The 23,180-nt window shown below is 40.4% G+C and overlaps 1 protein-coding gene across 1 annotated transcript in view; it reads left to right on the top strand.

Annotated features, from left to right (window-relative positions):
* The window catches only part of DOPEY2 (dopey family member 2), an 89,523-nt gene that overhangs the window by 61,168 nt on the left and 5,175 nt on the right, over window positions 1-23,180 (top strand). Inside the window, exons 22-37 of the mRNA XM_025206537.1 lie at window positions 1-143; window positions 1,806-1,931; window positions 3,710-3,844; window positions 5,761-5,816; window positions 6,321-6,425; window positions 6,514-6,580; window positions 7,969-8,110; window positions 9,769-9,851; window positions 10,093-10,202; window positions 11,185-11,331; window positions 11,783-11,844; window positions 14,200-14,328; window positions 16,481-16,617; window positions 16,982-17,037; window positions 18,065-18,223; window positions 18,675-18,804. The exon at window positions 1-143 is cut by the window's left edge and continues 73 nt beyond it. Of these exons, the coding sequence (XP_025062322.1) occupies window positions 1-143; window positions 1,806-1,931; window positions 3,710-3,844; window positions 5,761-5,816; window positions 6,321-6,425; window positions 6,514-6,580; window positions 7,969-8,110; window positions 9,769-9,851; window positions 10,093-10,202; window positions 11,185-11,331; window positions 11,783-11,844; window positions 14,200-14,328; window positions 16,481-16,617; window positions 16,982-17,037; window positions 18,065-18,223; window positions 18,675-18,804 (1,787 nt within the window). The remainder of the gene's footprint in view (window positions 144-1,805; window positions 1,932-3,709; window positions 3,845-5,760; window positions 5,817-6,320; window positions 6,426-6,513; window positions 6,581-7,968; window positions 8,111-9,768; window positions 9,852-10,092; window positions 10,203-11,184; window positions 11,332-11,782; window positions 11,845-14,199; window positions 14,329-16,480; window positions 16,618-16,981; window positions 17,038-18,064; window positions 18,224-18,674; window positions 18,805-23,180) is intronic.

A 23,180-nucleotide genomic window follows, 5' to 3' on the forward strand; every position in this document is an offset into this window, starting at 1 on the left:
ATGCCATTTTGGAAGAACTGCCTCGCATTGTTAACACTATGTCTCTCCTTTGGAGTGTTTTAAAAAAGGAAGACTCTCAAAGAAGACCATCTGACTTTTTTGGAGCAACTAAAGGCTCTTCAGTTTACTTCAAAGCAACCAAAGTAAGAATTCTGTCCAGGCACATACACACTCTCTCTCTCTCTCCTCCCCAACCTTCCATATACTTTTGGTGTGAAGTTCTTATGTCATTCTCACAATACTATTAACATGAAAAGAGTTTCAAAGATTCAGCCAGGCCATTGCCTTTCACGGGGTGAAGTTCCACTATCTGGACCAGCCCCTCAGGTTCTATCTATAACTTATTCCCAAGAAGGATTCCCTTTAAGAGCCTGTGACAGAAACAGTTTCTTCAAAACAAAGCAGGATTTATTTTATCAAAAGCTATACAGTGCTTAGAAGTGAATTTGGTATACCAGAGACTGGCAGGCATAATCCCTTGCCTAAGTGTGCCTTCTTTGTCCATGGCTCAGATGGGTCCTGTTCCCCATCTCTGAGCTTACAACCTTAAGTAGAGTGCACTATCTCTGTGTGTTTCTGCCCAGCCTACCTGCTTCTTCCAGGCCACCTTAACAACCTTTTTAGCTGTTTAAGCTCTATCTTAGCTTTGGGAATGGTAAAATCATCCCAGCCTGCATGGATTTGGTCAGATTTTTAGATTCCATAAAAGTAAATTTACAGTTAGCTTCCTTTGTTTTTACTTGTGCCTTCAGGCAGGCAGCAACTTACAACCGAGTAGGATGACCGTTTCAGAAAATATTCCCAATACAGATATTTTCCCAGTTATTGATATAAAGATTGGGGTTTTTACAGCAGTTTACTTGAATCAGTAACAAATAATTAGCTAGTTCATTGATTTAATAGGTTTTAAGTAATCTTAGTTATGTTTTTTAACATTCAGATGTATAATAATTTGGCTTTGTGGTTTTGGGGAACTGGAAAGTTGGCTTGGGTTTTTTCCCCCCTTTTTTATCAATAAAATTTGTAAAAGCAATGTTGAGTCAATTTTTCAATAGGCAAACTGGATGGGAAAAACATAACACCTGAATAAAACAACTGGCTTTCCTCCAACTGTTTTAGATTGTACCCTTTGGTGTGTGTAGGAGGCAGAAAATAATTGCTTGAAGTGAATGAGGAAAATATAAAGGGGTGTTTCAGTTACATATGCTTTTCCAGAAAATGATGACTTGGCATATGTGCAATCTCAAATTACACTTGTCTGCTAACCCTTTGCTACTCTCCTAAAATGCTTCGAATCCTTTCTTCCATTTTTTAACTATTTTTCCTATTAATTTTCCATAGGATTGCCTCCTTATCAAGTATCTCACCACATTGTACTCTGCTGAATTGCCATCCTTTGCTCAACTGTTATGTAATAATTTTATATAATACTTATGAATAAAATACTAGACTCTTGACCCCTTTTACAGATGCTGATTGATAACCAGAGTGAGAAAAGTACTGACTTTAAAATATCTGGGGAGAAGGGAATGGATATGGCATGGTAGAAAATAAACATAACATCTTGGAAAGCAGAAATGACGTATGCTTTCCAAGATATTAGACATAATTCTTTAATGAAATAGGAAAAGATCATAAGCAAATTAAACTAACACAAAAACAAAAAATACAGTAATATTTGTTTATGATTATGTAACTTTTTCTGAATAGTGTTTTAAAAAGAAAGTATTCTACATATATATACTGAAAATTAGCCTTAAACATTTTGAGGGTGCCATGACAGAATTTTTTGTTTCTTTTCATAGGCAATAAAGAATAAAATACTAGAATTCTTGAATCCGTTGACAGCACAACTAGGAGTCCAGTTGATGGCAGCAGTAGCAGCAGTATGGAATAGTAAAAAAACTCACAAGACTCAAAGTAAAGTAAAGGTAAAATTAGAGCTGCAGCTTTTAATTTCTGTGATTATTTTGATGCTTTTTTAAATGTCAAAACATGGTTTGTTCGCAGAGCCAGTGCTGAAATTGAAATTCTGGCTTATTTTTTGTGGGAGTGGCAAAGGAAAGCTGTTAGACAAGAATATTTTAATTCAGTATAAATAATTACAACTTAACCTGTAGACTGTTAATAAAGGGGAAATGAAGGAATTATGGTGAATTGTGCACTACAAAAGAAATATTTTCAAAAAGGAAAATATTTTGATTAAAAACAACATAGTAAAGGCATACATTTTGTTTCAGATATGACGCTTGTAACACAACCTGTGACATCTTCAGGCTTTTGCATTAAAAAAAATAAAAGTCCTGGTCTCTGCTTCCTTAGCCAGCCTGTAAAACCCATCCAAGATTTTGTATGCATTTTGCTACATGTGGCAAGTATGCTTTTGTTTAAGCCTTTCTTAGAGGCATTGGTTGGTACTTGCAACCAAGGCTGAGGGTTTTGACTGGTGTGTGCCAGTGCTCTTGCTGAGACTTAAAGCCAGAGGTTCCTGGTTGGAGGGTCTTGTTCCTCCACTCAGGATCAGACCGATCACCATATTTGGGTTCAGGAAAGAATTTTACCCCATGGTCAGATCAGTATGGGATCTGGGGCTTTTGCCTTGCTGTGTCGTGGAGGGTACGGACCTCTACCTGGGATCTCTGAAGCGTATATTAACAATCTCTTAGAGAAGCAGGATGTCAGCTGCCATAGTCCTCTTGCTTTACCTGTGGCAGTTTAGGGTGTTATGTCTTGGTGTTGCTTCAGGGTTGACAGTAGTTTTAGTAAGAGGTTAGATGATGGACTGGATAGGATAGTTTGGATAGGGATGATCCTGCTTCAAGTAGGGGGTTGGACTAGATGACCTATGAAGATCCCTTCCAGCACTATTTCTCTGTTTTCTGTGAAAACATTTTTATGGGCAAAATAAGGAAAACTTATTTGATACATGGCAGTGTGCTGCTGTTCTGGGGTTTGTTTCATTTTGCTTTCCTTATTCTTTTCCCATAACAAACACAATCTTTATGGCATGCTTGTTTCTGGGAAAGTTGAGGTTTATTCACTTTTTTTATATATATATACAATGTTAGAGCTTGCTCTTATTTCTCAGACATTAGGGGTTTGTTGTTGTTTTTTTTAATAAAAAAGCCAAAATGACCAAAGAGCCTAAAACCTCAAAACTCTTCCTAACAGAAATGTGTAAAGAGATATATGTCATGAAATGTTTCTGCTTTGAAACAGCCTGTTTTCACTCAGTTCAAGAAACGACCTCAAATAAAATTAAGTCTGTGAGACTATGGTGACAAACTGCATATACAAACATAAGTACAGTTAAGTATAATATTCCAAGCCAAGTGCAATATCTTAGTACAAAGCCATTTTTTAATTTTTGGAGCCTTAGAGATTCCAGTTTTCCACCATTGCTTTCCAAAGCCTGGGGTCAGATACCTTTCTAGAGAGGAGAGATTAGATGCGTTTTCCTCTGATAATGAAGAGTTCTTTCCATTTACATTCATGTTCAGCTGCAACTTTGATATGAATACACTGCTTCAGTAGTAGTGGCAGCATGCCAGCAAAGGTGAGAGTGAGTAAATGAGACCCACATTCTGATACCTTTGTGGTTCCTATGTCAACTTGTTACATGTTTACTAACTCTCTTGTTTGCATTTGTACTTGATGGTATAGAATAATGATTTGCTATTTTTTTTTCTTTTTAATTTTTTGGTCACAGATTCTGCCATTGGCTAGTGTGTCACAGCTTATTCTTGTGGACTTAGTATGTGCACTTAATACCCTGAAGTTTGACACTATATTACAGCTGATAAAAGAAGTGGTCAAGAAACCATCCCAAATCAAAGGCGAAGAGGTAACTCCTGAAAGAGTTTTTCTAAGGCATATTTTTAACATGGACAATCTGTCCTCCCTCCCCACTCCACACTTGGGTAAAGCCAGCAAAACAGAATAAAGCATGAAGAAATCACAAGGTTTTATAAGGGTAGCATAACTACATTGCATTTCTGTCCCCCAGTTGGCAGCAGTAAGGTCATGGTCAGGGAGCTGTTACGTATGTCTGACTCCCTAGTTCTTGTAACAGTCTGTCAAGGGATGTTACACCCAGCACAAATGGGAGCAAGTCCCACTGCTGACTTGGAGCTTTCCTAGTGGAGGTGAGGGGAGACGCATAGGACTCCTTTCTGATCCGTTGAAGGGCATGTCTGGGGACCTGGGTCCATATGCTTTTTTTGCATGTTATGAATAGCTCTATCTCTAAAAATGAAATAGCTGTAACTTATGTGGCTGTCATCCTATTTTGTTTGCTTTATGCATTTCACCTTGCTTAGATAACTGCAATTTCATTTCCCTTCAAACAGTATCCTTTTAGTCCTTTTCAAAGGAATAAAAATAAGGAATTTTGGTTAGTAGCCAGTCACTTTTCCTTTGTAGTTCTCACTACAGCGCTGCTCCACCAAGTCTCCAAATGTGGGTGCAGAATTTTTTTAGTTTAAACAAAATTTAAAAGTTTCCATTGGAATATTAACAAACACCAATGTTCTTCTTCATATTAGATTTTATAAATCCCTTTTTAATAAAAAGTAAGGCTTTAAACTACATTTCAGTATTCTGTCAAGTCACTGAAGCATCACTAGAGTAATCATTTGAAACATAACTTACAAATTGAACACCACTGTTATGGTGTTCTGAGGTTTCCCTTCAAAATAAAACGAGTGCCATTTAAACAAAGCTATACATATCCACATTTAAGATACAGTTATGTCTCTTTCTTAGGCTGAATTTATATGCTTACTTAACTCTTGACGTACAGACATTTTGGAAATACAGCAAAAAGATTAGCCGACTAAAATTCCATCGTAATGTGTGTTTTAAAACCCATTAAGTAGTACTTTTGCTTACATTAACATGTCTTTTAGGTCTTCCTTTCTATGAAGTAAGGCTGTTTAAAATTGGATGTTCAGCTCAGTCATATGCCATCTGGTCATCCAGGAAATGTAACTTTCAGAGCTCTTGGCAGAATTTCATTTCCTAGACTCACTGGTTATCTTTACATGCGCTCCAGGAGTGGAAGGAACACTTTAATTAGAGCAGCTCCGAGAGCTGCTGTAATTAAAACACTCACAGCATCTCATCTATCAGCGTCCCCACACTTCAAAATGGCAGTGGAGGCACTTTAACTAAAGCTTGTTTGATGAGCTTTAAAGCACCCCCGCCACCATTTTGAAGTGCAGGAACACTGATACATGAGATGCGGAGGCTGCTGGAGTGTGCTAATTAGCACACTCCTGCAGACTTGAATCAAGTCTGTTCCAACGCACTGTAATTACAATGTGTCAGAGCAGCATCCCTACGTATCTACAGGCACCCCTAGTGGCTGGTCAGCATAGAAATAACCTGACTGACCCTTGGTTATTGAAGTTGTCACCAATATTTCCTTGTTGGTTTTCTGCTTTAATGTGGCTGGCTTCAAGGAAGTCAGTCTTATTATCCTGAAGAGAGCTACATGTATGTTTCTGTAGCTTTAAAGGAATTTTATTTGGTGGAGAGAAATTTTAAAGTGATGAGTGTTGCATTATTCCAATGTTTCTAGATAAAAGCTCTGACCTGCTGCTTATATCTGCACAGGCAAGACACAACCCATCCGTCTCAAACTGAAGAATTGGTTGCTACCAGGAGAAAACAATTTTTCCATTAAACATTTAAGTCCTCTAACAGTTTAGACTTAATTTTGTAGAAAACAATAAATTGCTTCTCCTATTTATTTTTCAGAAATCTTCCCTAGTGGATATTCCAGTACTGCAGTTCTGTTATGCTTTCATTCAGAGGTAATAGCCACTGTATAGTTAAACGGCAGATCATTCTATGTTGCAACTCAGTTACCATTGCTATTTTAGCTTAACTCCTCACCTTCACAACTCCTTGGGACACTTGGCATGGGGAGTGCTCCTTTAATTAAAACTCTTCTTCACGTTCATTGGAATGCTGTGGGAAGCTAGTCTTCAAAGGCACTGCACTCTACTCATTAAATCCTTCCTGAAGACCCACTTCCTCCAGAGCACTGGCATATTCCATTCATTGCCAACCAGGCTTTAGCTTGCAGACAGCTGAAGTCCTGAATCCTGCCTTCTTTTTAACTGTGTTTTCATGTCATTAGATTAGTGCACTGATGCATTGTGGTAACATAGCCTCCGTAACAGGGTGCCCTACTTGAACACAAACATAACTAATTAAGTGCTTTCTCCCTCCCAAGTCTAATCTTAGGGAGCCAGCATTTTCTGTGTCTGTTGCTGTTGCATAGCTTGATTTCAGTTTTATCTATCTTTTGACAGATTTCCTGCCCAGGCCTTGCACGAGAACTTTCAGTCAGTATTAGCACTGCTGAAGGAATCTGTGCAATTGAACTTGGCTCCCCCTGGATATTTCCTGCTTCTCAGGTACAACCTAAGAGCAGCTGAGAGTATGAATATATTGAGTAAAACTCTCCATTTCACTAACTTGAGGTGAATTCTTTTTTTCCTGCAGTACCCTAAATGACTTAGTGACCAGAACACCTACCCTGGAAAACAAAAAGGATCAAAAAGACCTGCAGGTACTACATGCACATTTTTTTCACAGACCTAGCACGACAGTGTTTGAATTTTAAACCATACATTTGAGGCATAGGCCCAATAAGGGTGTGAGCATATGGAAAATGTTATTTTTCATCTGGTATGGAATTTTGTCCAAAATGTACACAAATGTGACCTGTCCTGATGCTGACTAGCCAAACTGTGTTCCCCACACACGTTTTGGTGATGGTATCCTCCAGGTTTAAATCCTGTGACATCACCAGAATATGTGATTTATGTAGTTGCTGAAATTTTGTGAAAAGCGACTAGTGAAACGAGTCTGTCTACTTCCACTTAAGTCAGTGGGAGTTTTGTGCAAATGGCTTTGATAATCAGTCACCTAAATAGTCAAACTATCTACCATGGAAATAAGATGAGGATAAACATGAGATTCTTCCTCCTCTTGCTCAGATTCCCTGGGATAGTTCAGGCCCTACAGATGTCTCATATCCAGCTTTTGACTGTGAATTTGAGAGGAGATTTTTAATACAGAAACATTTCATGGTCATGATTGATAGTGATAGATCTAGTTGCTTTCTCCGATTCTGCTGCAGAAATTGGCCAGAAAGGTGACTACGTAGTGAGCTGTTTGCATTTCATAGCAGGTCTGTTGCTGTGGGAAGAGAAAGCTGAAGTTTCTGACCCCTTCTTGATTTACTGGGAGTAGCACTGTTGCTAAAATGTGAGGCTGAAGGAAGGGCATATCTTCGCTCTATATTGGCAAGACTGAAATATGGCCAGATCAACTGCCAGGCAATAAAACTACACCATTAAAGAAATTAAGATGTCATTTAATTTAATCGTATGTAAGAAGACCCATATCTAAAAGAAAAAGTTGTTAGTTTTCAGATTGCTCAGTTTAGACTACAGGAAAATAAGGCACAATGGTGCCACTTTTTTTTTTCAAAAGTCAGAAGACAAATTCAGAGCAAACAAATCTTTGAAAGAACTCCTAACTTGTGCAGTTTGACTGCAGTCTTCATTTGAGACTACTGTAAGTGTTTCAGTAGAACTGAAAAAACATCTTGGTCAGATGGCTTATGTTGGTCAGCAAGAGGAGAAAGTTGAGAAACCAGAGGAGAAAAGCTCCTTAAAACTCAGTGTCCTTACTGGTTTATATGATGCTTACTGAGCTTTACTTCACATAGGAAGCAAAACCAAAATGGGATGGTTATTTTCCTTTTTAAGTCTTTGATAAAACTTGCTTATAAACACTTGAGTAAAAGGTTTTGCATCCACCCTGCAAAGATCATAACCCATAAGGATAACCCATAAGGGTGTCACTAGTACCTGCATGTTATTCCACTCTGAGCTGGCCAGATGCCAAAAACTGTTCTCAAATATAGGGTTATGTTGGTTACTTTTTTAGGAGGTGACCCAAAAAATCTTAGAAGCTGTGGGGAACGTTGCTGGTTCCTCTCTGGAACAGACGAGCTGGCTAAGCCGGAATCTGGAAGTAAAAGCACAGCCTCAGATCTCTTTAGACGAATCCCAGGTTGAAGATACTTGTGGTAAGCATCAGATCTTTTGGCCAGCTTTTCTGTACCACATATAAGGTTTAGTGAATATCTAGCATTTTGCTGTGGTGAAAATAATTCTTTTTCATACAAGTTTTTTAAATTGAAAAAATGCAGTTCCAAGAGAGCATGTTGTCATAATTTAAATTTTAAAAGACCAAATATTGCAAGTGTCATTTAGTAAGTATTTGTATATCACGTGAATAATATTGGAGAAGTATTGATGTACATGTACATAATGTATTTTCAATGTTCTAGAAATTGGCATCATTATAAATTAAAAATTCAAAAAACATAGAAACTACTTTTATAATGGGAGAATGTGTTTGTCATCATTGCTTTCTCATTTATAAGGTACTGATCATTTTGATTTTTCTGCTGTGGCATGCTTTAGTACATGGGCAGGCAAAGTCTGGCCTGTGGGCCAGATTGGGCCTGTAGTGGAACTCCATTTCCCAGCAGCCCCTGCCCACATCACTGCTGCCAGTTTCCGTGGCAACCCCAGCAGCCACAGTGCTCTGCCAGCACAGGGCCAGGTTTCCATGGAGACCTCTGCCCTGGCTCTGGACCACGCTGTCACCACTGCAAGATCCTAGCACTGGCTGCAGAGCAGCTCCCCGGCCAACCGCGCACCCAGACAGTGCTGCTGGGGCTGGTCGTCACGTGGAAATCTGGGCCACGCCTGTCACAGCACAGCCACTGCTGGGGTCGCCATGGAAACTTGCTGCCGTGATATGGGCAGAGGCTGCTGGGAAATGGAATCCAGCTGCCAGCCGGATCCACCATTTTGCCCACCCCTGCTTTACTACATAAATCCATTTAAGAGTGGTGGTGTTTTCAAACTGAGGTTTGAAAAGTTTAGCATCATTCATTATTCATTTTTAGTTATGTGAGGTATTCCAATGTATTATGTGATATGAACTAGTAAAGGATATATTATCACATGCTTTAAAAAGCCTATTTGGAATAGAGGATAACACACATAACTAACACTTTTTCTAAAAAAAGCCTTTAAAAGAGTATTAAATTTCATTTTTTTTCCAAAATACATGTATTTCCAAAGTTTTATTTTTTTTATTTCAAACTATTGGAAGATGCTTAGCAAAATTAGGCATTCAAACAATAATGTTCCCACTGTGTTCAAACTGGATCCGTAAAGTTTGCCTTTTCTCTTTTCTTTTTAACTGAGGAATTTGGCAATGGGTAACTTATATACAGTTAATACTTCTATGTTAGAATTTTGCAGGTGATCTCTTCAAATACTTAAATTTGGCAAAACCTCTCTACTTGTACATTGTACATAGGTAGTATAGAAATTCGTGTATAAGAATGCAGTGGTGACATAGGTGCACATCTGAAATAATAGTGATAATATATTTTTCTTATTCTTTAAATAACTGAGACTAGAATCTTGCATCTATAGATATGATTGTTTGATGACATTCACCTTTTTGGAAACAATGGTATGTGCTCATAGCTTTCAAGAAGTTTTAAAATGATCCAATAATGTTTAATCCTTCTGAGATTGTGAGTGGACGTTAAGTATATGTAGAGATGAGCAGGTTTCAAGTAGTACTTCACTCCAAGTCAATATGCAAATTATAAACCTGATTATAAGCAATAAATCGTAAAAACATGTTCTGTTTTTGCAGATACTTCAGTAGCTGCATCTTCAATGGTCTCTGCCTCTGCCCCTTCAGTATACAGTGTTCAAGCTCTCTCTCTCCTTGCAGAGGTAAGGTGAACATTTTGTGCTTCTCCTTTAAATAGGAACCACTTATGTACTTGCCATTTTTATAGACAGAGTAATTACCAGCTGAAACTGCTGAAAACAAAGGTGATCTTTTTCTTTTCTGGCATAATACTAAAAATGAAAAGATCACCCTTTTTGAGTTTTGTGAAATACAGTATTTGCTCACTCCCCTCCAAAAATGCCTACTGCAGGTTAGTGTTGGACTTTTTAATTTTTTTTTAAGGTTTTGGCTTCTCTCTTGGACATGGTTTATCGTAGTGATGAGAAAGAGAAAGCTGTGCCACTGATCTCACGTTTGCTCTATTATGTGTTTCCGTATTTACGCAATCACAGGTAAGAGCACTTGCTGTTCATCTTATTTTCTTTTATATCATGTCAAAATTACATCTGATCTTTGGGGCATGTTGCAAGCCTCATTTTATTCATTCCCTCCTTGGCATTTCTAACATGAGGGCAAAGGGTGAATTCTAAGGACTGCGGTCTTGTTTGAGGTTGAAAAGGATTTGTGGAAAGTTGTCTTACGATACATCTTTAGTGCAGTAATTCAGGTGATGTCAAGAGTATCTGTAAGATGCCTTTTTTAGTAATTTTTTTGTCTATAAGTAAATCTAACTTTTTATACTGATAACCAACTCTAACTTAATCATGAGTACCTTAAAAAAAAAAAAAGAAAGAAAAAAGAACAGGCAATCAGGTTAATGATTACAAAATGTGTATCTAGGTTGACAACAGTTTCACAAGGTGAGTCTAAGTAGTCTCAGTACACCTGTTCTCAGACTCATTCTCCATATCTTGAGTGGCCAAGAGTTCTCTAGTAAGTTATTAGCCATCATCCATAGGAGGATGACATAGGCCTTATGTTTTAGAAGCCTTGGTGACATCTAGTGTCCCTGATGATTAGTTCTTTTCTAAGCGCTAATAAACCCAAAGCCCTTCTCTCTGTGGAATCCCTAAGCACGATGGTCTGACTGACCTGCAGTAAGTGCACCAACTGTCAGTAAGTGCAGTGGTGGATTCCTAAATCCATTGCTTGGTGTCCTGCACTCAGTAATCCTTCAATTCACATTCAGAATGAAAAGGACTGGGATTTCTAATGAACCTACATTGCGAGGATATTGATATGGCCATCAGAAATTAGCTGGCAGTGCTTTTGCCATGCTCATTCTAATCCATTTGTGTAGTTGACGGTCATTTTACTGTACAGCGAACAGAATTCTGAGTAGATTATTACTATCCAGGAAGTTCTGGGGAGCAAAGCTTTCACTCTGTGTACATGTGCATGTCCAGGATACTAATGGCCTTTTATTTTCTACAGTACCTACAATATTCCTAGTTTTCGTGCGGGTGCCCAGTTGCTCAGCTCACTAAGTGGATATGCCTACACTAAGCGAGCCTGGAAAAAAGAAGTTCTGGAGTTATATATGGACCCAGCTTTCTTCCAAATGGACAGTTCATGCATCCAGTAAGAAATGAAATCATGGCAATCTGTGATTCCATTATAAGTCTACAGAAACAGTATTTAGTAGGATACTCACTAGCCAACCTCTTGTATCCTGTGGGAAAGTTTCAATTAATACATAGAAAGATAACTGCAAAATAACTAGTTCTAGTAAATATATGTTGTTTCATAAAATAATTAGTTTTCAGCACTCTGCTGAGGAAAGAAAAATTCTCTTCATGTCATGACACAAGTGCTTATTTCTCTCTACTGATTATGGATCTACATGTAATCAGGTTGAAGACCATCAAATATAGTGCATGATAAGCCAGATAAAATGTATGTCATTTTGGAATCAATTCAGAAATGAGATGGTAAGATGATTCCCTCTGTAGACGGGTACATCTCTACTCTACACATAGATAATTTGCATCAATATTTAATGTTGATCTATTTTCTGTATGTTTTTACCCAGCTGGAGATCCATTATTGATCATCTTCTAACACATGAGAAAACCATGTTTAAAGATTTAATGAGTGAGTATTGATCATTGATAACTTATTACTAAAGTAATTTGAAATTAATTCACATGGACTGTTAGATATTTTAACAGTTATTATTACTATTATTATTAGTGGTGTTGTTGTTTAATGAATAGTTCATTAATAATTAATGGCATTGTATTTGCACAGTTCATAAAGTTTCCAACACAGTCCAGTTACAGTTAGATGCAGTTAGCAGTGTTAGTCTGAAGGCAAGGTAGATTTGGACCTCATAGACTACATACATCAGAGAGATGCACTTACCGTTAACCAGTTTATTCACAGAAATCCTTTTCTAGTATTTTTAAAAGGGTGAAGTGCAGTTGCATTGCTTAGGAAGAGATTCTTAATACAGGTTTCTCTTGCTTTATGCTGTACATGTGTTCCTGGAAAACAGTGCCTAACTCGAATTCGCATAAAGGGAACCCACTTTACGATGTAAAAAATAGGGGTACGTTCCAAGGCCTTGACTGTACTGACCCCCAGACCGATTTCTACCACTTTTACAGGACAGTTTTGGTACTCACCAACAACAGAGAATGCACAAGCACAGGGTGGTGGTAAATGTTACCATAATGGGAATAGCAACTACAGAAACACGTCACAGACAGCAAGTGAGGAGCACGGATCCACACAGGAGACTACATTTTGGTGTGCATCACTCCCACAATGCACCGCACAAAGCAGCTGACTGTGGGTTTCCACCACACCAATCACATAAGAGTGAATTTACCTTGCATATAACTAGTTTTTGGTATAAAAAGGGTCATTGCATAAGAGCAAATTTGCACATGCAGAACCCGCATAAAACGAGGAAAACCTGTTTTGTCCCTGCAGAAATCCAACATTAGCCTTTCTGAAAATATGTATATAATCAAAAACTTAAGTGACCTACAGCAACAGCAGTGAGGCTTATCTACATGGATATTGCTGGGTAGTTTTAAACTTCTATTGCAACAGCTTCTGCATGGAGCAGTTTCACAAGGTGAAAGACATCCCTACTAGGGCTGTGCAAAGCTTCAATAGCCGATTCGATTCAGAGGAGATTCGGCCCGATTCGGCGGCCTAATCTCCGAATCCAAATCAAATTGGGAGAGCAGTTAAAAGTTCCAGATCAAATCGGAAGCCTCCAAATAGATTTGGAAAAGATTCAGCACCGATTCTGAGATTCAGCCATAGACTAAACAGGCAGCAGTCCTCACTACACTGGACACAGCTGCCTCCAGCTACTAAGTCTATTGTGCTGGCTGAAGGGGGGAGGGATGGAGTGTGGGGGAGCAGATCAACGCCCCCACAGCAAGGGAGGGATTGGGGCTGGGGCTGGGACAAGCTGCCCAGCTGGGGTGGCTGGGACTTGGGGAGGAGGGCTTCCACCAATGCATGCCACCATGCACCGCTAGTCCGGAAGGGCATGGGGGCGGGCGTGTGCCCCGGGTTGTGCGTTGGGTAGGTTAAGCCAGGCTGCGCTACAGGAGGCTAGCGACAGCTGCCTGCCACCAGGCTGCGCTCCACTTACCAGCTGGAGGCAGCTGTATCCAGCGTGGTGAGGACTGCTGCCTGTTTAGTCTATGGCCGAATCTCTGAATTGGCGCCGAATCTTCAGCTCTGAATCAGCCAAATCAAATCAGGACAGTGATTTGAATCACCAAATTGAATTGCTGTTCCTCTGAATCAGCCAAATCCAAAGCAAATACTTGCTGCTTCACACAGGCCTAATCCCTACTATAATTTTCCCAAGTGCACACAGCTATCTGCAGAAGAAGCATATTTGTGCAGCATGCTTTTGGCTCCCCACTCCCAAAACTTCGTTTTCCAGACTTAAGTAAAGGAGCCTTCCTACAAACTCTCAAGGGTTGAGGGAGGGCAGGAGAAAAGTTTTAAACACATCTGAGGCTTCGAGGGGAAGGAACCTTGGTCTGTCTCTCTTCCACGCACTACTTCAACTATTAAATTAAAAAAAAATCTTAATATATGCAGATTTTTTTGGAAACTAATTTTTAAATCAGTGGCAGGTCCTACAATGTCCCAGGATTTTTTTCAGAGAGATCCAAGATCTTGTATATATGGATTTATAAAGGAGCACCTGAGGATGAAGGTAGATGATGGAACTGCAGAGAAGCCTCCTGCCATGTGTGATATGCCCCTTTTAGCCAGCCCTCCCCTCCCCAACCTTTGCCTGTACACCCACATTTATACAGTGCTAATTATCACTACTTGCAAGCAGTTATAACTGTGTTTCATAGAAATAACATTTTTTTAAATAATAAAGATATCTCCCTTTAAATTATATACTACTTATTACCTTTTAATATAGAAATGATATACATGACACACTGGCTTCTCTTCCAGACATGCAGAGCAGTTCTTTAAAACTGTTCCCAAGTTTTGAGCAAAAAGCAATGCTGTTAAAGCGTCAGGCTTTTGCTGTCTTCAGTGGAGAGACTGATCAATATCACCTTTATCTTCCACTGATACAAGGTAAGATTATTTATCGATAAAAGGTATATTATTTAAATATGCCATGTTTACATAGACACAACAAAATACATGGATTATATGAAAAGGACATGTGTCCTCTTTCCTCACTACCTCTTACTTTGATTCTTTCACCAGAAATACATTAAAAATATCTGAATGTTTGAATTCCAGCAATTATAAACAATGCCATGTGGCAGAATGTGATTGGAATTTGGATTTTGAAGTTTGGGGCCTGGAAATGCTACTGAGAATATGACTTACCTTCCTGAGGTGGCCAAATGTTTTCTGCCCTACATAAGCAGTATTGACAGGCTCCCTAGTTCTCCTTAGGGCACACATGAAAGTGAGCTCCCCACTGTAACTCAGAAAGTTTTGCAGGAAGTGTTCTGAATTACAAGGATCCCCCAGACCAAACAGAAGTTCACTGTTGGTTCCAGGAGGGAGGGGAATCTAGCTGCTGGCTGGGAGCCTGCAGCCAGTTTCCCTGAGCAACAACCTTTCTTCCCTGCCAGATCATGCTGTTTTAAGAATAGGAGGTGTTAAGTCATGAAATGGGATTCAGGACTAGTGTATAAAGGATTAACGTGACAAATTGTTCAACGAATGACAAAAAGACTTTATTTACTACGACTATTCACTATTAAATGGGCCTAAAGCAAAGCAAACTCCAGTATATTTAGCTGTAAAAGTGTTAGTATCTCACCAATATAGGCAGAGGTGGTTTCAGTCTTGCCAGCTTCTCAATGCATGGATGCATTCACAGAACATCAGCTGGGTGCACTAGCAGTTCCTGTCAGAATGATTTCTCATTCTTGAAGTGTATCCTGTTAGCTGTTTTGTTCCTCTTTTATACCCTGCAGCTCAGCATCTTCAAAGCATTATTGTAGCTGTGTAGATCAAGAAAAACCCAAGCAGTAACTAACAGGAAGATCCTGTTAATCAAACTGTTCATTATTGGTTATCAGAAAATCCCAATTTTGATTGAATTACCTTTCTCAGTAATGGGAGGTTATCAGTTTCTACTGAGTTGGAACATATCAAGAAATTGATTAACAACCAGGAAAAACACAAAGATTTTGAGGAGTTGTCCCTGGAAGATCAAAGGAACCACTGAAGCAAAACAAGAGTAAATCAGTAGGAGACACCTATCAAAGCCCATATGGAAAATTTGTCTTCCTACATATAAACATGAGTTAATTTCAAATAAATATTTATTATACTAATTAATCAAGGATAGACATTTCACACAGTTACATACTAGGCACATAGAAGCCTGCTTAAAATCATCATAAATATAGTAAGATGAGCTGGAAGTGATGCCTCATTATTTCTTTTCAGAAGGTCCAGCCACAAACTTACATCCTCTTGCACTATACAGTTGTCATCAATATTTTGTATTTTAACTTTATGAGTAGGCCCAGTTCTGCTTTAGTTTCCCAATCATCAGAGGTGGGAAAGAGAGCAGAAGGAGCTCATTCTAGGGGTTCCCGAGCTGGCATTGGAGGGTGGGGTGGGTGAAATGGAGCCCCCCCACCCCCACACACACACCTGGGATGGGGGGGAGGCTCCAATACACCTGCCTCCCCCTCCAGCAGGTGCTGAAGAAACCCCAGACTAAACTCCCTCTGCTCCCTTTCCCCAGTCCTATTCTGAAAGCAGAGACAGGCTGGGAGGGAGCACAGACACAAGTTACAGAAGATGCTATGTTTTGAAACTTTTTCACCTGAACCCTCACACAACAAGGGTTCAGATTTTCCCCAATTGGCCATTTTTTAAGTAGTCCACAGCTGTGCACTTGTGTTTGGTCATGGCTATAGACTACTTTCTGTGGCCAGATAAGGTGAAAATTGTCCTTTCTGTCTGTACCCCTATAGTTATTAGATGCTAGTTTATCTTTTGATGAAGATATGGGAAAAGCAAAAACTCAGTGAATAAAACACTGTTTTGTTTTGGTTTTTTTACAAAAGATGGGGGGAACAAACCTTTTGTTTTGAGAGAAATGTAGACATTATCATTAATGGAACAGAAATGGTAGTCAGTTAAAACTGACTGATACAGTCTAAACAAGCTACATTTTTCTGCAGTTTTAATTTACCAAAATAATTAGCTTTACATACATGATCAATATAACTTTTTTGAAAATACATTTCAGAACGACTGACAGAAAACCTACGTGTGGGACAGACTTCTGTAGTTGCTGCCCAGATGTTTCTCTTTTTCAGAGTTCTGTTGCTAAGAATTTCTCCTCAGCATTTAACTTCTTTATGGCCAATTATGGTGACTGAATTGGTAAGTGACAGTAGTTGAAATATGACCTTTATTTTCCACACCTTACCAGATTCCTTTCTTCTAAATGTACTTCTTTGCAACTGTAAGTCTTGTCACAATTTTAAACCAGCTTCATATTAGAAAATCTGTAAGGGATCCTGGTGTGATTACGAAGTGCATTTGATGTTGCTGTTTATTAATAATCTTGTGTAAGAAACTAACGTTTGTTCTAGGCTGATGTGTCTTGTAAGACTTGAAGTTAAAATAAAACTTGCCTATTGTTCCTGATTTCATAGGAAGCAGGGGTTTTCTGTAAACAAGCTGGATGTATATCTCAATATTCTAAAAATTCCAAAAAGAAGTACCTACTTTTTTTTTCTTTAAGATTCAGACATTTATACAGCTGGAAGATGACTTAACTGAGGAGGATGAACCACCAAAGTAAGAATTGATTCTTTGCAGTTAGTAAGCATGGTCCAGATCTTTGTAACCATAGTGTTTGTGGCTGCCCCAACTGAAATTTCAGAACTTTAAAAATTCACAGTGGCTTATAACTGCACTGGCATTGCATTTCTTAAAAGTCCTGCATTGACATATATAGGTGTCTTAGGGGTAGCTAATTCTGTATTTAAGTTTTGGAAATGAGTATTTACTGCTTACAGAAAAAAAAAAGGGCCAAATTAGTACTTGACTAGTTCCCAGGTTTTTTAAAATAGATGTTTAGTTGTTGTTTTTTTATGTCTCTACTGACATTATTGTGTTCTGAAAAAAAAAAAAAAGAATATAAATTAACCTTTGACATGTGTCTAATAGGGCTGTGCAAAGCTTCAGTCGCTGATTCAATTTGGTGGAGATTCAGCCCGATTCAGTGGCCGAATCTCTGAATCCACATCGAATCAGGAGACCCTTTAATCTCTCCAAATCGAATCAGAAGCCTCCAAATTGATTCAGAGAGATTTGACAATTTGGACATAGACATGGCTATAAATGTTTTTTCTACATTCCTCGAGGTACCAGGCATGGCTTGTGAGCACTGCGATGGTGGTGATAGTGTCTCATGGGAGCGCAGGGGGTCCTCAGCGGTGAACCCGGAAGTGGACCAGAAGCACTTCTGGGTACAGCATGGAGCACATGGGGAGCACCCCCGCACTCGTGTGGGACTCTTCATCTGCCCCACCATCGCAGCATTCATGAGCTGCAGCTGGTACCTAGAGGTATGTAGAAAAAACATTTAAAGCTGTGTCTATGGCCGAATTGCTGATTCTCCAAATCAGCCTTGAATCTTCAGATTCAGATTAGGCCGAATCGAAGCAGGGACAGTGATCTGAATCAACAAATCAAATCACTGTCCCCTGAATTGGGCCAAATCAAATATGGCCCAATGTACACACCCCTAGTGTCTAACCCTCTGCTTGATATAAAATATTTAATTTTTTTATGTTGCTTTTCTTCACTGTAAATCAAGTAGGAGCAACAGCAAAGTAAGCAGACAGAAAGCTTCAAGTGATGGCAGTGGCCTTTTAATTGGTGACATCCAGCAGAATGAGCTGTTCTTGTATTTATCAGCTTGTAAGTTCTTGGACACAGCACTTTCTTTTCCACCTGACAAGATGCAGTTATTTCAAATGTGAGTCTTATAGTTACTTATACTTAGTATCTGGTACTATAGATAATTTACTGTTTGTGTCTCTTCTTTTAAAATGCATAGATGTAGTCTATATTTAATTTTGTTCTCCTTCATGATTTAGTACTGTCTGCAATCTTTTCTGTCATAAGCATGGGGCATATTCTGCTAGGTTCTTGAAAACTATGTAGATATCACACCATGAGAGTATTCACTGATTTCAGCACAAAAAATTGCCATGGGGGAAGGATACATGTGGGATGGGAATTCTCCATCATTTCACTATGTAAACACATCTGTGACCACAAAATGCAGCCTTGTATTAGAGTATGCAAAGACAGTTACAATGTTAAAATAATGGCATAAGAATTGCACTCGATCTGAGCGTGCAGCTGTTGTTGTGATCCAACAAAGGACTTCTGTGTATGACTTCTGACCTATACATTTGTTTCAGGTACAGATGGGCCTTTGTCCCAGAAGTAGACACAGAGGCTTGCAGTACGACTTCTCATCCAATAGAAAATCACCAGGAATGTAAACCACACATCATTAGAATCATGGACTTACTAAAGATAAAATATGGGGTAAAGTATTGCATTGTTACATGCATGCTCTCTGTTTACATTAAATATGGTAATTTTGAAGAGCTGTTTTCACTCATTTGAGAAAGCTAGATAGGCAGATGCCATGTTAGAAAGCTCCTTAAAGTTTTAAGACTGATCTTCTTAGATTATAATCCTATTACGCTGTATGCAGTTTGAGGATTTCAGACAATTACCTGATCCTTGCTGCATTTAACCAGGCAGCACAGTTTGGGGAGGAGGTAAGCAGCCCTCAGTGCTGAAAGAACAGGTTAGGGACTACTTAGAAAAGCTGGACGTGTACAAGTCCATGGGGCCAGATGGGATGCACATGAGGGTGCTGAGGAAGTTGGCTGATATGATTGTAGAGCTAATGGCCATCATCTTTGAAAACTCATGGCGATCAGAAGAGGTCCCAATGATTGGAAAAAGGCAAACATAGTGCCCATATTTAAGAAAGGGGAAAAGGAGGATCCAGGGAACTATAGACTGGCCTCACCTCAGTCCCTGGAAAAATAATGGAGCAGATCCTCAAGGAATCCATTTCTAAGCACTTGGAGGAGAACAAGGTAAATTGGAACAGCATGGATTCACCAAGGGCAAGTCATGCCTGACCAACCTGATTGCCTTCTATGATGAGGTGACCGGCTCTGTGGATGCGGGTCTCCCACAACATTGTTGCAAGCAAATTAAGGAAGTATGGGCTGGATGAATGGGCTGTAAGCTGGATAGAAAGCTGGCTGGAGCATCGGGCTCAGAGAGTAGTAATCGATGGCTCGATGTCTAGTTGGCAGCCAGTATCAAGTGGAGTGCCCCAGGGGTCGGTCCTGGGGTTGATTTTGTTCAATCTCTTCATCAATGACCTGGAAAATAGCATAGAGTGCACCCTCAGCAAGTTTGCAGATGACACCAAGCTGAGGGGAATAGTAGACATGGTGGAGGGTAGGGCTAGGATTCAGAGACACCTCAACAAATTGGAGGATTGGGCCAAAAGAAATCTCATGAGATTCACCAAGGACTAGTGCAAAATCCTGCACTTAGGATGGAAAAATCCCATGCACCAGTACAGCCTGGGGGCTGACTGGCTGGGCAGCAGCTCTTCAGAAAAGGAACTGGGGTTGCAGTGGACAATAAGCTGAATATGAGACAGCAGTGTGCCCTTGTTGCCAAGAAGTCTAACAGCATACTAGGTTGCATTGGTAGGTGTGTTGCCAGTAGATCATGGTAAGTGATTCTTCCCCTCTATTCAGCACTGGTGAGGCCACATCTGGAGTACTGTGTCCAGTTTTTGGGCCCCCAACTACAGAAAGGATATGGACAAATTGGAGAAAGTCCAGTGGAAGGCAACAAAAATGTGGAGGGGGTTGGGGGACATGACTTATGATGCAAGACTGAGAGAACTGGGCTTATTTAGTCTAGAGAAGAGGAGACTGAGAGGGGCCTTAATAGCAGCCTTGAACTACCTGAAGGAGTGTTTGAAAGAGGATGGGGCTAGACTGTTCTCAGTGGTGGCAGATGATAGAACAAGGAGCAACAGTCTCAAGTTGCAGCAAGGGAAGTTTAGGTTAGATATTAGGAAGAATTTTTTCACTAGGAGGGTAGTAAAACGCTGGAACAGGTTACCCAGAGAGGTTGTGGACTCTCCATCCTTGGAGATTTTTAAGACCCAGCTAGACAAAGCTTTGGCTGGGATGATCTAGTTGGGGATGGTACTGCTTTGAGCAGGGGGTTGGACTAGATGACCCCCTGAGGTTGCTTCCAACCCTAACTTTCTACAATTCTATTAAATGACAATCTGATTTGCTATAGACTTAGCATGCATGTAATTCGTTTTGTCAGCCAAGGATTCAGATGTTGTCCCAAACTCTATTTCTATTTCTTCTTTTCTAGACAGGTTGTTGGAGCAGGCTGATTCCTGATCTAGGACAGGATTAAGCAACATGATTAACATAGTATATATGTGTAGTATACATGTGGTTTGATAGTTTTGGGGTTTTTTTTAAATGCATATACCTATATTTATATTAGCAAATGAAAGGCCAAAGAAATGCGTTGTGTGCTTGGAGCAGCAGACTGTTTGTTGCAAACCTTGCTCCAAGGGTTTGTGGTGGTTTTTAATTTCTGAGACTTCATTCAGCAGTCTTTCCTGGGCCTGCTTAAGTTCTGCATCCAACACAGACTGGCTTGCAGAGTTTTGTTTTGTCAGAGGAACAGTGTAGCTGTCCACAGACAGCATTCCTAAGGCACTAGTTGGTCTCTCAGCTATCCAGCACCCAGGCCACTGAGCACCATGAAGATCAGGATTGGAATCTTGTTTCCCAAAGAACACTGAGTACACTGCAGGGGCCAAACTTATGCTTGTGATAGTCTGTTACAGAAGACACATTGCACTCTCTCGTTTTAATTAGCATTTCTTTAGCACAGCATGTTCAATGTCTTGGTGTATTGCATTGTTGCAGCCCAGCCAAGAAATAACAGGGACTGCTTACAAACGTAATTAAAAAAAAAAATACAGCACATGCCCAAAGGAGGCATCGCGTTAGTTTGACCCAGCTCACCCAACATCTGTAAGATTGGGTGCTTCAGTGGGGCTTTTTAGTGCTCTTTTCTAATAGCTGACTGAATCAGCTATTAGATGAAAGTGCTAAAAAGCCCCGTTGAAGTGTCTGATCTATACAGATGCCGTGGAGCTGTGTTGAACTAATGTGCTGCCTCTTCTGGTGAAGCACCAGGGGAGGCGGGGGGGCGGTTTGGAGTTTTTTCCCATGTCTGTCAGCAGTCAGGGTGAAGAACTGATGCCAGGTTCTTGACTTCTTGAATAAACCAGTGTGTCCTGGCCAACTGGAAATGGTAACGAACATTATGTGCAGATGGATACTGCTATAGGAGAGTTTTCAGTATGAGAAAATTTGAGTCCTCCCAAACTGGACTGAATTGTCCAATTGTAGGTGTGTACTATGACAAACCCATTTGTGGGGGGGCTTAGAGCCTTGAATTTCTTCCCACTGTGCTGCCACTTGCCTCAAGGAACAGACCAAGGTTGCGCTGGGATAACTTCGTAACCCAATAAGCCTCAGTTCCGCTGCCCTTACACCAAACCCTGCAGCTGCAGTAAGAGAATCTCTGCTAGCACCAGATGGGCACTGCCTGAGTTGTGAGAGAAATTTTAGATGCCCCTTTCTGTAGAAAGGCCTAGCTTGAAATATCACTTGTGCAACAGTCCCTCTTTCCACAGGTAATCAGTAAAGAAACAAAAGAGCAAAAGGATTTTTTACATAGGAGAAAGAATATGTACATGCAAATCTGAACATAGGTTTGGAGATGAGCAAAACACGTAAAGTTTCTTACTCTCTAATCTGGCTACACTCTAGCCCAGGGGCAATGCATAGGGGGTGCACGTGTACCCCCTGCGCATGGCGGTGAACCCCCTGCAAAAAGGCGCTACTGTCACTGGCACCTGCAAGCAGTCACTGCTTGCCACGCCGTTGCCAGCACCACCAGCTGCGTCTGCAGGCAGTCCCTGATCAACCCTGGCTGCCACCACTGGACCGGTGACATCTGCGGGAACTCCCCACTCACCACCACCAGGCTCCCACCACCACTGCCCACGCAGCCATGCCGCCCCAGTCACCGGGAGTACTCGCCATTCATGCCCTAGCCCTCCTGAGATCCCTGCAAGTCAGGGCCGGTCCAACCGTTAGGTGAACTAGGCAGTCGCCTAGGGCGCCAAAATTTGGGGAGCGCCAAAATTATATGCAGAACAAAATAACAGGAACATCATTCTAAATAACAGCCCTGGTCGGCTGCGGCTCTGCCTTGGCCTAAGACAGGGGTGGGCAAAATGAGGCCCACAGGCCAGATGTGGCCCCCCATGCCATTCTATCCAGCCCATGGAGCCCCTAAGAAAATTAGAAAATTCATATCTGATCCTGGCTGCCCGTCATGCAGCCCTTGATGGCTTGCCAAAATTCAGAAAGCGGCCCTCCGCCCAAAATAATTGCCCGTCCCTGGTCTAAGACCTTTGGTTCAGTATGGGGAGAAAGACCTCTGAAAAGATCTTAGAGGAAAGATCACTAGAATCGCGACTCCTACCTTTTCAACTCTCAAGCGGACTTATTACAAGAGCATACTGCTGGCAAAGTCATCCTAAAAGATGAACCCCTACTCCTACATCATCTTACAGCTCGTGACACAGATTTCTTTCACTAAAAATGTTTGTTGTTATTATTCATTTCGAATATTGAATAAGTACATGTAAAAGTTCATTCTAGACTTCTTATTCTCATCTATGTTGGAAGTGGTGGGGGCGCTGAGGTACACAGTTCACCTGGGGTGCCAATTACCCTTGTACCGGCCCTGCTGCCATTACTTCTAAAAAA

The sequence above is a fragment of the Alligator sinensis genome, unplaced genomic scaffold, assembly GCF_000455745.1.
Source record: "Alligator sinensis unplaced genomic scaffold, ASM45574v1 scaffold966_1, whole genome shotgun sequence".
NCBI classification, from domain to species: Eukaryota; Metazoa; Chordata; order Crocodylia; family Alligatoridae; genus Alligator; species Alligator sinensis.